Source organism: Schistocerca cancellata, chromosome 5, assembly GCF_023864275.1.
Source record: "Schistocerca cancellata isolate TAMUIC-IGC-003103 chromosome 5, iqSchCanc2.1, whole genome shotgun sequence".
Taxonomy (NCBI): Eukaryota; Metazoa; Arthropoda; class Insecta; order Orthoptera; family Acrididae; genus Schistocerca; species Schistocerca cancellata.
In genome coordinates this window covers 573,454,689-573,472,439 of record NC_064630.1, presented here as the reverse complement: position 1 = coordinate 573,472,439, position 17,751 = coordinate 573,454,689, and the positions used below count along the sequence as shown (strand labels likewise).

General features: G+C 36.9%; 1 protein-coding gene across 4 annotated transcripts in view; it reads left to right on the top strand.

The window, feature by feature from the left end:
* The window catches only part of LOC126189000 (myosin heavy chain 95F), a 432,971-nt gene extending 415,690 nt beyond the window's left edge, over window positions 1-17,281 (top strand). For all 4 annotated transcript variants that reach the window (XM_049930806.1, XM_049930805.1, XM_049930803.1 and 1 more), the window contains 3 exons: window positions 5,059-5,176; window positions 16,021-16,245; window positions 16,352-17,281. In XM_049930806.1, the coding sequence (XP_049786763.1) occupies window positions 5,059-5,176; window positions 16,021-16,245; window positions 16,352-16,506 (498 nt within the window). In that variant the 3' untranslated portion in view covers window positions 16,507-17,281. The remainder of the gene's footprint in view (window positions 1-5,058; window positions 5,177-16,020; window positions 16,246-16,351) is intronic.
* Window positions 17,282-17,751: the final 470 nt, after the last annotated feature.

Below are 17,751 nucleotides of genomic sequence, written 5' to 3'. Positions count from 1 at the left end.
TCACTGTTGACAAATTGCTCTGCTGTGGCAGGTAGTGGCTGCAGTGGCTAATAGTTAGTTTCAGTTAGTTTCAGGCAACCTTTGTAGCTGGTAACCCAACAGTTATGATTTGTTTTCATTGTGTGCTTTGTTTCTGTGTGCAGAAAATTTATTTTGTGTTACAAAATCCCAGAAGCTTTCAGCGGAATATTGCAGAAAAGTATGGTTGCTAAATGGAAAGTTCAATGATGTGCTCACATTTTGCATGGACAGATGTGAGTTTGTATGCTTAGTACCAGAATATTTCAAGGAGGAGAGAAACAATAATGTGACTCTACTGCCTCCAACCAAGGTAGTTGAAAGAATTGCAGATGCTTTGAAGATTCATAAAATTACTGTCCTTAGAGTTTATAAGGAACAAAACTGTGCAGTCCAGGAAGGGGCTGTATAGTCAAAGATGCTGACACCCAGTAAAAAGAGGAAGACAGACCAATGAGTTACAAACTTGGACTCAATCAAAAAAGATGCTCTGAATCCTCAGATACAGGGTGGTTCATGATAAGTCACCTGATTGAATTTTGATCTTACAATTATACTATTGTGCGCTCAACTTCATGCAGTTCATGGAAATTATGCCAGATACCATTGCAAGTTCATCACTTCCATTGTGAGTGCGCCATTTCAGTTTGCCGATGGTGGACAAAGGACGGTTGACTGTTGCACAAGAGTTGCAGATTGTGTTATTGTTCGCAGTGACGAATGGCATTACATTGACACAGAAAAGGTTTCATGCTTATTTCAGCACACAGTGAGCTCCCAGCCCATAGACAATACACAGATTACATCAAAAGGTACTGGATCTGTTTTGGAGTGTCAGCGACCACATGCACGTACCAATACATTCGCTGCAAAACATTGTAGCACTTTGAGTGGCTTTGACTTGTAGTCCAAGTAAATCAACAAGAAGAGCCAGTGTCGAGATGGGAATTACACGTTGTACTACACAAAGAATTATTGAATCCGACCTTCACTTGTATCCATACAAGATGACTGACGCATAAGCTTACTGCGGGAGATAAGGAGCGGAGACTGCAGTTAGCAAGGTGAGCGATCGAGCAAGACCAAGAGGCAGTGCTACACAACACTTGGTTTTCTGACGAAGCTTATTTTTATGTGATCGATGTTGTGAACAAACAGAATGTTCGATTCTGGGTATGTGAACCTTCTTGAATAATCCACATGATAGACACCTACAGGGAAGAAAGTGTGCATGTTGGTAGTGATGTCAAGCCATAGAATCATCGGTCTGTTCTTCTTCAATGCTAAAGTAACCAGTGAATGCTATTTACACATGCTGCAAAACCAGTTCTTTCCTCAACTCATGGCCTCATGTCTTCCGTTGCAGACACAATGGTTCATGCAGGATGGAGCACATCCCCATACTGCCAGTGTTGTGCTTGATATCCTACATGAAAGACTTGGCCTTAGGGTATTGTCAAACAGATTTCCAGAATGTTATACAGGAGGAGTAATGTTGCCACCCCATAGCCCGGACATTAACCCATGTGACTTCTTCCTTTGGGGGTTCCTTAAAGAGAAGGTGTACCACAGAAAACGCGAAAATGCAGTTCAACTTAGAGCCATCATTGTGGAGTTATGCTGCACCATTCCAGAAGATTCATGTCTGAGAGTCGTCACAAATGCATGTGTGCAACTTGAAGAAGTTGTAGACCAAAATTGCAGTCATGTTGAACATGTGATACATTAGGTTGTATTTTCAAGCTGTATTATTTACTTCTACATCAATAAATTACAAAGCTTATCAACAACAGATGTATTATTCATGAAACAAATCAGGTGACTTATCGTGTGCCACCATGTACATGGATATTACAAGAGAAAAAAAACAACCAGTCATAAAAAAGCTTCTTCATGAGACAGAATTATTCAATGTCAGTAGGACTTCTTTTTTAACAGTTTCAGAGCTCTTGGTTTCAGGTACAAAAAAATTAATTGATGTGTAATTACAGTGGAGAGAAGTGATATCATTGCATAGCATTGTCAGTTGTTTAGAGAGATTGTTGAGGTGATGTTTGAAGACATTGTGTGGCTCAATGAACATGTCCATCAGAAAAGACTGGACAGATGACAGTATATGTGGCATGTGAAACTTCCTGTTCCTGTGGGATAGGACAGAAGATTTATTGTCCTACATGCTGGAACTTTCTCTGGTTTTGTACTGAACTGTCTCTAGGTTACAAATTGAGGAAAACAAGTAACTACCATGAGGAGATGAACCATGATAGTTTTCTGAAGTGGTTCAAGGGGCAACTATTGAAAAATTTAAATCAGCCATCTTTCTTTGTAATGGATAATATCTCACACTGTTCATTTATTTAAGGTAAAGCTCCAGTGATGGCAGTGAACTCATGGAATTTATGAAACAATGTAAATCACAGTTTTAATTGTAAGTTGTTGATGAGATGTTCTCAAGCTTCCACTATACCACTGCCAGTTTAGCACTATCAAAATAGTTTGAGTATAGATCAAACATTACATGGTAGCTAATAATAAAAGCTTCACAGTGGTAGAAATTTAGAAATTGTTAGGAAGAGCAGTGGCACAAATAATGCCAGAAGAGTGGAGTAATGTTGTATGCCTCACAAAAACCGTTGTTAGGGAAGCCTGAAAAAGTGAGCTTAATTTTAGTAATATGGAAAATATAATTAGATCTTGGGTGATTCCAGTTACACTTCCATGAACCACAGCCCACTTGAAAATAGTGTCGCAGAAGGAAGTGGCTCTGAAGTGAGTAGCATTTACCCTGTACCATATATTTTCTTTCTTCAGTGTTTGTAGACCTGGTTCGTGTTTCATATTATGAGTGAGTGGCATGTACTGCCCATCCATAATAAATCTAATCTAGTTACTAGAGAGTACCTCACTGCACAAGTATAGTGTACTAAATGCATGTTACAGTGACAGATAAGGACTTAAGCAGTTGACATTATTTTAATGCTTTAGGTATTATATTCATATGATGTATTCAGATCCATTTGAGCACCCCTTTCACATTGAATATGCCAACTAAATGTGGATCACACTGATTATTGTAAAAGGCAATGCATGTCCTGTTATGTTCATTGAGACAATAGAAGGAGAAACAGGACTTATCAAAACATTTAAAAAAGGACACAAAACACTGGAAGTAATTTCCAGTATATCCCATTCAGTACTTTTATGACAGAAAGAAATTGAAACAACAATGAGGACAGTAAATTTACAAAGTTGAGCTTGGGGTATGATTTCTACATAGCAACCCATAGTTGGTAAGGTCTTCTTTGAATTTAGTTCCCGATAGAAGTTCCATAGGCTCTAAGACATAGTTAGTATGAACTGATTGATTATTCATACAGAAATTGTTCATTGTAATTAATTGGTTGTCCACTTGTGACTGAATGTGACTAATTTGGTGGTGTCAGTTTCAATTTCAGTCCATCTGTTAGTAAAATTACGTATAATTTCTGAATTGCTTATTTCATTAGTTAGTAAAATTACTGAGGGCTAATTTTCCAAAGAGCATAATATCTTCAATACCATAAATAAGAAATTAAAAGTGGTAAGATTGTATGTGTGGATATAGGAAGTTTTGTGGTAGCATGCAAATCTAACTGCTTTTTTTGCTTCAAACAGAACCAGCTGTAAATGTTACATATCATATTAAGCTGAAGAACCCTTAAAGGGTGTATTTTGTCACTTTATCACTACATAAGTTATCTGTCTTTGTCAAGAAACTCACTTGTCTTTTCCAAACTCCAGAGTTTGGAATGTCCCCTAGTTTATTTCTTATGTTTCATAAATTTGTATTCTTCTGCTTTCTGAGGAATCCTGGAGTACAATTTTTCAGTGGAGAAGATTCTGATGACTTACAATATAATACTGGTTTCATATACCCCCCATCCCTGAAATAAAAACTCAATTTCTGGGAAGTCAAAGGCTGCACAGAGCATGATTATCTAAGCCACAATCATCAGTTTTGTTTTACATTAGAGCTACTCTGTCTACTTAAACAAATCATGGTGTCTTTATAAACTGTTCATCACATGCCTTTCAAGTGTGATAATGTCAAGAGTGCACAGTGTATGTTTAATATACTAAATTACTTTTATTCATTTATTTTCATTATTCATCCAGAGACAACCAGTACTGTTAGATCTAGGTGGTAGTGACCTCATAACCATCACCCAGATGTACTATCAAATTGCAATCAAGTGATTTTAGCATCATAGGCATAAGATTAATTTTTTATTGGCTGATAAACCATTCTCAGCATCATTACGCTGGTGACTGGGGTTGTAAATTGCAATCTATTAATACTGAAATAATATATTGCTAATTAGCATCAAGTATTCATATTTTGTAATGTTAACAACAATATGGATTAGAGTAGACTGCTAATCAACACATACAGGAACGTTCATTGGCAGACAGGCAAGTTTAAAAGTAGACAGCTGGGTATTATTACGCTATCAGACAAAGTCCTGTGTCAGATTCCCCCAAACCCACAAGTATAAATAGTTTAGGGATGGAATGCAAGCCAGGAACTGTGTCACAAAAATACTTTGGGATGGATCTGCTATTAATGATGACCATTTTTTATGTCAGAAAGTGAAATTGTGATTACACTTCCCACTAGACAAGTACTTTTAGCGTACAGAGGAAATTAGTGTCAAAAAATTATGCAAATAGTGATGCGCTTTACGCAACTTACATGCACCTTGCCACTAGACAATTAGCATTTGCAGCACTAGAATATACACCTAGAGCTGAAGAAATCTTTACCTTAAAGAAATGCTACAGTTTACAAGATTGCCAGTAGTTTCGGATTGCCTGGCTTACAATTCTGAAGGCACTCAGGTCAGCTTTAGTCAATGTCAGAGCAGTCCAGCATCCAAATGTTCTTTTTTTTTAAAGACTGTTCATTGCAAACACACTTTTCTATGCATACGATTATAACTCAGTGTTATACACATATAAAAATGCCAGTTTGCGTGATTAATCCTTTCAACATTTTCCCAGGCATGTAGAGTGGAATTTCATCGCCGTCTGAAGGTTTATCATGCTTGGAAAGCAAAAAATAGGAAACGCACAACAATGATGGAAAATGAAAGGGCTCCACGTTCAATTATGGATGCAGGTAAGCCCTTTAAATGATTTTCTCAAGCATTATTAGTACTCTTTAATGTGTCAGTACTTCCATATCTCTAGATTTTTTTATACAAAATTTTTTCAGCGTTCTTTGTAATATTAATTTAGAAGGAAAACCAAAAGATATTACACTATGAGGCACATTTTGTTGCTTCATTCAGTGCACAATTTTTGTAGCGGAAATACTATTATGATAGTTAATTGTTCTGTTGTTCGGCTATTTTATTTTCATTGTTAAAAGTTTTTCCATTTAGATACTTATTTCAGATGGCATAGACCTAAAATTTCTCAAGATTTAATGGATGTATGAAATTTTGAGGTTAACTACTGATTGATCTTACAGAACCTCAAATGCATGAAGTAGTTATTGAGTTAAATACTTGTACTGGAGATGGTAACTTGTAACAGTGACTCTCTTACAATGATTACAAGAAGGATAATGGTTTTAAAATAGGTGTAATATTATGCCCCTGGAGTGGTTATCAAAAAGTGGAAAAGGAATAAAAACTCACTTGTGTAAAATTATGATGTTTAGGTATGAAGATGAAGTAATTGTCTCTTGAGATTCTTCTGCTGTAGTTACAACATGTACTGTAATTTTAATGTTATTATTGATATATCTTATAATAACAGGGTATCTGAAACCTTCTTTTTAATTATGCAGTATCATTTTTATGTAGCATGTTGAGCCTTTATGAAGATATCACTACACAGTATCAATGAGACTTTTTTACTAATTTATAACTATTTAAAATGACCATACACTATTTTTTTATTTTATACTTTTCTTCTTGTGCCATATTCTGCTCGGGCAAGTGATTTCCATCACCTTTCTAGCTTCGGTTCTTAATGCCAGTTGACTATAAGGTTGGTATTGGGCTGGTTCCTAGCATGGCTGTGCTACAACCACCAGAGTTTGTCATTTAGTATCCTATTATATTGACATCACATATATTTTATGCAGTGCTAGTGTTTTTCTCTGATACACAGAAATGGGCAAGTTGAGAAAAAGTTCAGTTACAGTGTTGGCATACTGATCCTGCATATTGCTCGATTCTCAGCCAATCAGGTGATAATATACTTTAATCAATGAGAATCTCTGAATCTGATTTGCTTTTTGGTGAGAGATGCAATTTCATTGGGCAGGTTTGGAACTTCTTGACATTTTCTCATGAAAGATTACTGGATTCTGCTTGTTCACTCATTGGATCTGCTTTCATGCTATTACCAATAGGGAGACACCCAATCAATACCAACAGTGATATAATTATGTCTTCTGTAGTTACATAGCAGCTATTTTGTGACAAAATTACAGCAAATATTTCCTGAAAATCGAATGTCCTTATACCGTTACATTCAAAGCAAAACATCACCTACAAGAGCAACATATAACAAGAGCAAGAAGAAAATTTATGCTTTGTTTGTAAAAAAAAATTGCACATTTTAGGTCACTGCCCTTTGTCCATTGTATTCAACGTGAATAAATTCCAGTCCTGAAGTGCGATTCTGGAAGATCTGCAAAATATTAATTTGTGGCTACCATTACCTCTTTATTGCACTCAAGATGTTTTCCACTCACAAATTTAATTAGAGAGAGAAATTACAAGTATCAAATCTGGTGAACAGTATGGATATTCCAACAGTTCATGCTTTAGTCCCTCTTTTCCCACTACCAAAGCATCCTCATAGGTAGGCACATAGCCCTGATGAAAGCTGTTGACCTTTTTTATTATCAGTTATGGGAAAGCAATTACGATCCTTTTACCATCCTTCAGCGCTTCTCGAGAAATTGTAACAGATTCTGCATGAGTACAGATAGAAAAATTCCACTAAACATGGTTGACAGTCTGTGTGCATCAACACGCAGACTAATGGAAAAGTTAAGAAAGTGATAAATTTACCAATTTCAGACTGTTAGTCATATGTTGGTAGTGTTATCAAAAACATTGGCATGCCACACTCCAGCTTGGGTTGATTGTGTCCTCAGCCTAATAAGACATCTCCAGAGTCAGCCATTAAACACCAGCAATAGCTAGCAGTCTGCTAAGCCTTGCATTCAAAGCAATAAATGTTAATTCTGGGGCAGCTCTCATAATCTTGATATTTATTGACTAGTTGATAGTGGTTAGCCATTGTTTCTTTGTTGTTCTGTCTGATCTCAAGGCATGGTAATTGTTAATTTCTTTGCAAGAAGATGCCACAGTTTAGTATCCTTAAAATTCATCATAGTAGAGGGTTTGTAGTGTAAATGAATGTTCCATAGCATCTTTTGCTCCTTAACTTTGATGGATCAGTCAGTGAATAAGGACAATAATCTTTAAGCAAGTCATGTCCAAAAGAATTTTACACTCTTGCACGTAAGTTAAAAGCATGTCAAATGTTATTTTTGTGGGTTATTATAAAGTCAGTGTTCATTAATGCTGGCAGCCAAAGAATCTATGTCTACATTAACTTTTGTTTGATTTGACGAAAAAATACCAATTGCTGCATTGTGTTGTGTAATATAGCAATCGAAAATAATTAAAGTTATCACAGATTAAGCTTTGAATTAAGCCCTGTCCACACAAACTCCCTATCTCACTTCCCTGATCTCATTTAAAATATGAATTAGCACTTCTTTTTAACAATAAAAATTTTCCCTCTCACAAAGACGATTACTTTCAGGGTAGGTGGAATGTACTTCTGAAATTAAAGTTTTTATTACTTTCATTCTGTATATTTTCACAATTAAGTGCTCACACAAGCTAACACAGTACAGACTACATGGGACAAGATGAGCTGAGACAAAATGACAGTGAGACACTTTTGTCTCAACTATTTATAGACTTATACAAAACAGAAGTTGATGTAAATATAACTTCTTAATCCTAAAAGTTTTAAGTACACTACTTATTATTTTGAAATGGTTATTCTCAAATAATTCACAATTATACAAAAATATTAATCAAGTTATTTAAAATCATGGCTTATGGCCATATAAGAGTGGCTCCATTTGCTCCCCAACTGGGGACAGTGAATAATTGTTCTGCTGGCCTGAGTCCAGAAGGAGCCATGATATCATACTCATTAAATTTTAGGCTAAGCTCTCAAAGTTTGTTGTGAGCCTAACAATTTGCTCTATTAAAAATTTTCATTCCTTAAGTATGGCAACTTAAAACTAAATGAGCCCGTAAGGTTGCTTACTATAAACTTCAATTATTTCTTATTTTACAAACAGTTTTACACTTTTCTTTCATGTCACTTCTTGTACTGTCCTCTTTTTGTAGTAGCCAGATCGATGATCTCAAGAAGTTTGAGTGCACAGATGGGCCAACGCACTTGGTCTGTGGCTGGCGGCTTAACAGCTGAGCCCAGTGGCATCATTTTCTCTATGGCTTTTGCTCGTTGTATAATTGGTAGCCTGTGATGGACAGCTTTTGGTACTCCAGCAAGCGAACCTGTAACAATCAAAAATGGCATAAGACAGTTATCAACACTCACAATATCTGGAAGCACGTAAAGTCGTGGACCAGTCTCTGTTATTCCAGATATGCACTTTTTTCTTCTCATAACATTTATCATGGTGAAATAGCATTTAGATGCAGTCCGTTCGCTGCTTTATTATTTTCGAATACTCAAGTTTTGTTCATTTGTGGTGAACTGTGATTATGGTTCCTTCACTTTATGTCACCAAGATTTGTTTTTGCATTTCGCTCATGCTACTGCTGGCCAACAACTCGTGCATTGTTATTATGTCCGTTGGTGTTGTACCAACAAGTAATTCTGCGGAGCTTATCAATTAGTCTTTTTCCATTTTTCTTTTTACATGTCATCACAATTTATCATTTTACATTTGATGTTACAAGATTGTGACTATAAATGGTTAAGTACACATGAGTAATGATGGTTTAAATGGTTCATTGGGAGCTTAGCAGACACTGGTACCTGCAGTTTTACACTTTTCTTTCATGTCTTTGCATTTCGCTTGTGCTACTGCAGGCCAATGACTCATGCATTGTTGTTAAAGTCTTCCCTTCCACTGTTTCCCTTCATCCATCATTCACAGTATATCGTGTGAGAAAAGTGCAAGCTGAGTTTCGCAAAAGCGATGCTTTCTAAAACCATTATGATTCTCAGACTCAAGAAAATTTATTATATTCTATCTGAGAGTCTGTTCAAACAATCTGCAGAAAATTGATGATAGGGATCTTGGTCAGCCTGCCTCTGAATTGCTTCAATGTCTTTCTTCAATCCTCGAGCAAAACCACTATGCTCGATCTGAATAAGAAACAAAACTCTAATCTCAAAACATGTTAGGACCAAGTGACCTCCCTTGATTATACATTCAGACTTTAATTGTGATGAAGAAATAGTTTGTCAATGAAATTTGATACAGGAAAATCTTTTCTATCACAATAAGCACAAGTTTATAAAATTTTACTTGTGCATTTATGTTTTACAGATGTGCATACTAGAAAGATTCAATTATTATTTCATATCTATTTTCAGCAGCTCGATGGTGGCATGGGCTCCACAAGTCATTGGAAGTTTCCTGGTGAAATAATGAGCCATGCTGCCTCTATAGCTGTCTACAATTGCACAAGTGTTGCTGGTGCAGGACTTTTTGCACAAACTGACCTCTCGATTATGTCCCATAAATGTTCAGTGGGATTCACGTTGGGTGATCTGCATGGCTAAATCTGCACTTGAATTGTCCATCTACATCTACATCTATATCCACATAAATATGCTGCAATCCACCATACGGTGCATATTGTAGGGTACCCCGTACCACTACTGGTCATTTCCTTTCATGTTCAACTCGCAAATAGAGTGAGGCAAAAGACTGCCTACATGCTTCCATATGAGCCCTAACTGCTTGTATCATATCTTCATGGTGCTTACACGTAATGTTTATTGGAGGCAGTAAAATTATTCTGCAGACAACCTAAGTACGTCTGGAACACTTGCATGTTGTTCGAAGCTACCAGTAATGGATCTAGTAGCAGCCTGCCTCTGAATTGCTTCAATGTCTTTCTTCAATCCAACCTAGTATGGATCCCAAAAACTCGAGCAGTACCCAAGATGAACCATACTTTCCTCAAATTCTCCCAGAAAACTGAACTTGACAATTTGCCTTCCCTTCCACAATCCTCACATGCTCGTTCCATTTCATATCACTTTGTAATTTTAAACAATGTGACTGTGTCAAGCAGGACACAACTAGTGCTGTATCTGAACACTATGGGTATGTTTTTCATACTGACCTGCATTAACTTACATTTTTCTACATTTAGAGCTTGCTGCCGTTCATCACACGAACTAGAAATTTTTTTTAAGTCAACTTAAATCCTCCTGAAGTCACTTAACTTCAACACCTTACTGTAAACCACAGCAGCATCACTGAAGAACTGCAGATTGCTGCCCACACTCTCCACCAAATATTTTATGCATATAGAAAATAACAGCAGTCGTACCACACTTCTCTGGGACACTCGTGGTGATACCCTTGTCCATGATGAACATTCACTGTTGAGGACACTATGCTGGGTTAATGATAGTATGTTGCTATGATTCTCCTGTGTGAATGATTTCTTGAATGTGAAACTTAAAACTTTGGCTTTCATTTTGCTACCTTCAACTGCTGCACAAGACTGGTCAACAAGTGACTGGATGGAAACTTTAGATCCACAAAGTGATTTTACACAAGACCAGAATTTTCTCGGTTTATCTTCTGCCAGATCTTTTGCTAATGTATAATGATGGAAGTTGTTGTACACTTCATGGGAAAAAATTTGTAGTCTGCTTAAACTTTGCCTGTAATTCCTCTACATCCATCCTGTTGGAACTAAGTGTTGTCAGTTCACTGTCTATGGGAGATGCTAACAACTGGTTATCTGCTCTCTCTAGTAGAAACACTCTTATAGCCTTCTTAACTGATTTATTAACTTTCATAACCGTAGTTGCTATGATGACATCATGATCACTATTCCCCATTTCTATAGTGACACTGTCAATAAGGCCCAGCCTATTTGCAGCTACAAGATTTCAGATATTTCCTTTGCATATAGGCTGCTGAACTAACTGCTCAAGACAGTTTTCAGAAAAAGTGTTCAAGAGTACTTTGCATGAAAGTCTGTCTGTACCCCCTGCAATGAATCCATAATTATCCTAGTTTACACTTGGTACATCGAAGTCACCTCCAAGTAGTATTGCATGATCTGGGTCCCTACACGCTACTGTCCATAGACTTCCTGTGAATGACTAGAACTGCCTCAGCAGAATCGGGTGACCAGTAAAAACATCCAACAATGAACTTGGTTTCACCTAGACCTTTTATACATGACCAGATAACTTCACTGTCACACTGAACTTTGACCTGAATAGAGACAATATTTTTGTCAACTGAAATGAACACTCCTTCTACGGCCTTGAGTTTTTCCACTATAGGTTCCCTAACTTGCTAAATATCTCTGAGCTTTCTGCTTTGTGTTTCAGCCAGCTCTTGATCCCAAGAAGAGATGCTGCAGGCAATGTCTGCTGCTCTAGCCTGTTAACACCAAATTTTGCTGCACTGTCCCAATGGATACAGTTGTCCTATATCCCACATAGATTTCTGCAGTTATTTCATGCATTGTTAGTTGTGTGTTAACGTTGACAACTCTACACAAATGCTGCTGCATTCAGTAGTTAAGTGAGGGCCATGGGCCACAGCATTATCTGTGGTGAGGAGTAATGCCTGAACTGTGGTATTCTTGATACACTCTTGACAGTGTTGATCTCAGAATAATATTGACTTACCTAATGATTTCCACAATGGAATGTCTGATGTGTCTCCCTCCAACTACCACTATGTGTTCAAAGCCTGTTAATTCCCATTGTGCAGCAATAATCATGTCGAACATCTTGTCATGTGAATCACCTGAGTACAAATGACAGCCCCACCAACCCACTGCCCTTTTATACCTTGTGTACACTTTACTACACCACCATCTGTATATGTGCATATTGCTATCCCATAATTTTGTCACTTTAGTGTATTATTATCTGCTCATTCTTGGCTTGTTTGTGTTTTTAGAGTTCGTAAACTTGCACACATTTTTGTGGTCTTGTATATCTGTTTGATGGATTCCACACTCATAGGACAGCTTTTTTAAAAATAGCCTATCATTTTCTTCCTTTGTTGTTAATATTTCAGCTTTTAATGTCTGAATGTCCTTTTGAAGCAGTTTTATAATCTCCATTTTATGAGTCTTGTTCTGTTTATGTTTGATGGATTTGATGCACACAGTACTGCTTTTCTCATATTAACCTCTCATTTCCTTTCTTGAGGAAATTTGATAGATTTTTTTTTTTTTTTTTATTTTGTCTGTCTCAGTTGCACGAGTGATGTCAGAGTTTGATACGCTTTTGTATGTTCGTTGGGTGAGATGGTATGACTCTCATTAGGCTTCAGAACTTTATATTCAGCAAAATTCACAAACTAGGTTCCTTTAGAGTCCCAAAAAATGGTGTTCATAATCTGGCTTGCTGTGAGAATTTGGCTGTTTGTTGGGTGAGGTGGCAAGACTTCATGTAAATGATTGGTGTTTTTCCACCTCACCAGCATAAGAAAACCTTAATTCATCCATCATTGGTCACTATTTTTCACAGTAGGCTTTCTCCTTCAGCACTGTAATGAAAAAAAGAAGCAGTCATCCATTTAGTTTTGTAGTTTTCAAAAACAATTTTTCGGGCCTCCGTACAAGTGGTGTCCTAATTTTTTAGCCATGATCTCATGCAAAAGTGTCTGGTAAATCTGTGAAATTTTGCCTGACAGATGAGATATCAAAAATCTGTGAAATTTTGTCTGACAGGTGAGTTATCAAGAAATGTGAATTACAGCAAATATTGTTGTCACTTTTCCTTATGAGTTCATTGCTGACTATAAAATGATGGCCACTGATGTTATTATTTACATTTACATTAACATTTATACTTCGCAAGCCACCCAACGGTGTGTGGCGGAGGGCACTTTATGTGCCACTGTCATTACCTCCCTTTCCTGTTCCATTTGCGTATGGTTCGCCGGAAAAACGACTGCCGGAAAGCCTCCATGCGCGCTCGAATCTCTCTAATTTTATATTTGTGATCTTCTCGGGAGGTATAAGTAGGGGGAAGCAATATATTCTATACCTCATCCAGCAACGCACCCTCTCGAAACCTGGACAGCAAGCTACACCGCAATGGAGAGCGCCTCTCTTGCAGAGTCTGCCACTTGAGTTTGCTAAACATATCCGTAATGCTATCACGCTGACCAAATAACTCTGTGATGAAACGCGCTGCTCTTCTTTGGATCTTCTCTATCTCCTCTGTCAACCCAACCTGGTACAGATCCCACACTGATGAGCAATACTCAAGTATAGGTCGAACGAGTGTTTTGTAAGGCACCTCCTTTGTTGATGGACTACATTTTCTAAGGACTCTCCCAATGAATCTCAACCTGGCACCTGCCTTACCAACAACTAATTTTATATGATCATTCCACTTCAAATCATTCTCCCAGATATTTTACAGAAGTAACTGCTACCAATGTTTGTTCCGCTATCACATAATCATACAATGAAGGATCCTTCTTTCTATGTATTTGCAATACATTACATTTGTCTATCAATGTTAAGGGTCAGTTGCCACTTCCTGCACCAAGTGCCTATCCGCTGCAGATCTTCCTGCATTTCGCTGCAACATTTCAGAAACAATGTTCATTTGGCATGGTTGCTGTGGTTGAATGAGATGCAATGTGGCTTTTTTCACTGTAACAGTTCTGAGCACACTGAACTACTGTATGAGTCATGTGTAGCAATTGCTAGATTCCCTCCACCTCTTTTGATACCATGGAAACAGAATTATCATGAACATTTGTCATTCACTCTTAACCATATGACACCACTGATGCACAACACCTTCAGTCATCCCATTCTGTCCATATACAGCACAAATTTAGTGATGGATGTCAATAGCTTTTTTTTTCTTTTTCCCCCACTATAAACCATCTTACAGAACACGTTTAAAATTTAACATTTCAGAAACAATGTTCATTTGGCATGGTTGCTGTGGTGAATGAGATGCAATGTGGCTTTTTTCACTGTCACAGTTCTGAGCACACTGAACTACTGTATGAGTCATGTGTAGCAACTGCTAGATTCCCTCCACTTCTTTTGATGCCATGGAAACAGTTTATCTTCTGGATAGCCTTTGTATTTGCAAGTAATGAGGGATCAACAAGTGTGCGTCGATCAAATGTGTTATTTTATTGCAAACTATATTATAATTATTTCAACACTAGGACACTGCTGAATTCCTGTTTCTAGGTCTTCCTCCTCTTTTCATCAAACAGATACATCAGCACATCACCACTTTTATTTTAGTTTTCAGTTCACTGCAGCTGGAGGTATCAGAGATTAATAACCAGATTTAATATATGCTGAACAGCAACAGTCCTTTGTGTAAGTCATAATATCAAACCATGCTTATTAACATACCACAATCTCTATCTCTGTTGTATACTCATATATCCCAGTGATTGTTACTAAGAAACCTGTGATGGCAATGCAACACCTTCACATCACTTTTGTTGTGGAAAGATTTGATGCCACATTGTGACTGTACTTATCTTAGCTGATAACTGTGGTGTTAAGAGTTGAACATCCTATTGACAACAAGGTCATTTAGAGATAGAGCATAAGCTTAGGATAGGGAAGTTTGGGGAAGGAAATTGGCCATGGACTTTACAAAGGAATCATCCCTGTATTTTAGAATGAAGGCTTTCATGACTGGATGACACAGCTGCTGGTAAACCTTTCAGGATGTGAGGTCGTGGTCCAAGAAACTACAGCTATCCCTGCATTTGTATGCAGCGATTTGGGGAAGTCACAGAATACTTAAATCTGAATGCTTGTATGGGAATTTGAATCATTGCCCTCTTGAAATTAAGTCCAGTATGCTAATCACTGTTCTACCTTGCTCAGATAATTGGATAACTTATCATCTTCAAGATTGTACTCACAGCTTGTTCATGTCACTCAGTGTCTGTTACTTATTTGCAATACATCCTCTGCCTGAAGTGAAACAGGCTGCGTGAAATTGAAAAATTTTTCTTTATCTCTTTTAAAATATAGCAGTTTCTACAGTATTTAGACCTGTGCTTAAATAGTTCAAAGGTTGTGGTTTGTTGTAAGTACATGTCCAGGTAGTGCTGTAGTGCAATCATCTAGAAAACGTCATGTTTTACAATGTAAATTTCATGTTTGACATTGTGTTCCTTGCAAATGTTTAATTTTCACCAACAGCAATATATTTGCATTAAAATTCAAAGCCATCAGTGAAGTTAGCATCCTGAGAAATTCATGTTGTTATGGAAACAGTGGAAAATTTTGTGCACGAGTGTGAAAGTCCTTCACTCGTCTTTAGCTGACTAGGAACATAATAATTACCTTCATTTTTGCAGTCTGTTAAGTGATTATTTCGTTATTGTTGTGGCTGACACAATTTAAGCACAGTGCAGATACACAGTGCAGATATCAGTCAATGGTTTGTTCTGTGAAATTTTCCTGCAGGAGAGATTAAATCTTTGTCTTCTGGTGTGATAGTATAATAGACTGCATTAACTGAAAAATATGAACTAGGACTGATAGAATTTAATGCGAAGTGCCTAGATTTTTATTGTGTAATGTAATAAATTGTGCCTCTTTATATTATTGTTATCAAAGTAACATAAGAGAAGTCTAAAATGAATGGCATATATTGTCATTTTTTCTGGTTTTTCTTGAAAATAAGATTACTTCCACCTACTTTATTTATAATTTTCATTTGCAGCAACAAAAACCCCAAAAGTGGTACAGAAAGCACCAATATCAACAAGTACTCAACGTTACTTCCGCATTCCATTCATTCGGCCTCCTACAGTCAACAATAATCAGGGAGAAGCCTCAACATCTGTTGGAGATAAACGTGGATTGTGGTATGCACACTTTGATGGACAGTATGTTGCAAGACAAATGGAGCTACATCCTGACAAACCACCTATACTTCTTGTGGCAGGTAGGCTGCAGAAACACTTTTCTTAAAACTAATTCTCATTAAGTTTGTACTAATGTGTACTTACGCATTGGGCTAAATACATGAACATTTACTATATTGTTTGCAGGCATTGATGATATGCAGATGTGTGAACTTAGCCTTGAAGAAACTGGATTAACTCGCAGAAGAGGTGCTGAAATTCTAGAGCAAGAATTTGAAAAAGAATGGGAACGCAATGGTGGCAAGCCATATGTTAAAGCTGCTGATCGTAGAAGGCAGTAAACTCAAAACTAGTTTGCTTTGTATAGTATGGCAGTGTCCCTTGAAACATGAGAAGTGCTTTTGGTGAAGGCTTTGTTTCTGCAATGTTCAGTTTTATGGATGTAAATATATTTTTATGACTGCTTATTCATTTGAAAGAGTAAAATAGATTTATAATATTTTTGGAATAAATATATGGTGCACTTCAGACCATTAAACTATAAGTAAATCTGACATTATGAGTTTACTGAAGAGAACAGACTTAATTTTGCCTGTTACTTAAGGGACATTGCACCTTTGTGTGGTGTGGCAGTACACTGCATTTGGTTCCTAAGCCTGTGTGTGTGTGTTTAGAAAATATTTTTACAGCATAAAATGACATGCTGCAGCTTGTAACAGAACTGCATCTCTCTATTCCTGTCATTCATTTAGTACTTTCTGAGGTCACCTTATTTTCACACATGAGCTGCACGTTGATAAGCTAATCATTGTAATACTGTTGCCAAGTCAAAAAAGGCCTATGTATCAAGAAATAATTTATTTTTTAAAGTGACTGTGTATTAAGATAAACATACTGTGTGTTGAAAGATTGTACATTAATTTTTGTTGTCATTGTTCAGATGCTGTTGTTTTACACTAAGACGTAAAAGCCAGGTGTGCAACAAATCTTTCTTAAAGTTAGACAGTTTTGATATTTAAACATTCCATTCAACTAGTCACCTATACTATTTATCTGTCTGATGAACATGTATTTATGCATAATCTAAATAAATTTGACTTTCTGAGTTTATAAAAATGCCTTGATTTTCTTTTGAGCTGAGGTATATTGTGATTATGAATTAATGAATACCTGGTAATTTGGCATCTCACATGAAACCTAATGAGCACACAGCACATGGAGCAGTGAGTGGTTTTTATACCAGTGTGTTAAAACACTGTACATCATTTTGAAATGTTAAACTCTGGTATTGTAAAAGAGGGGTCCAAAAAATGTATCCACTGTTTAAAAGTGCATAACTGGAAAACTAATTGACAGAGTTGTCTCATCTTTGATAGTGTAATAGCTTTTAGTTCCGGCAATCGCCACACAAGTGTTGTATTGCATTGTTTTGTGTTGTCAGAGGACAGTCGCCAGATAGTCACTGTTTTGTTCTTAGTTGCACCTAGTTACTTGAGTAAACATGGCTGGCGCAAGGCTTACATTCAATGAAAGGAAGTCAGTTTTGAAGTGATATTTGAAGTACGAAAATATTAATGAGGTTCAAC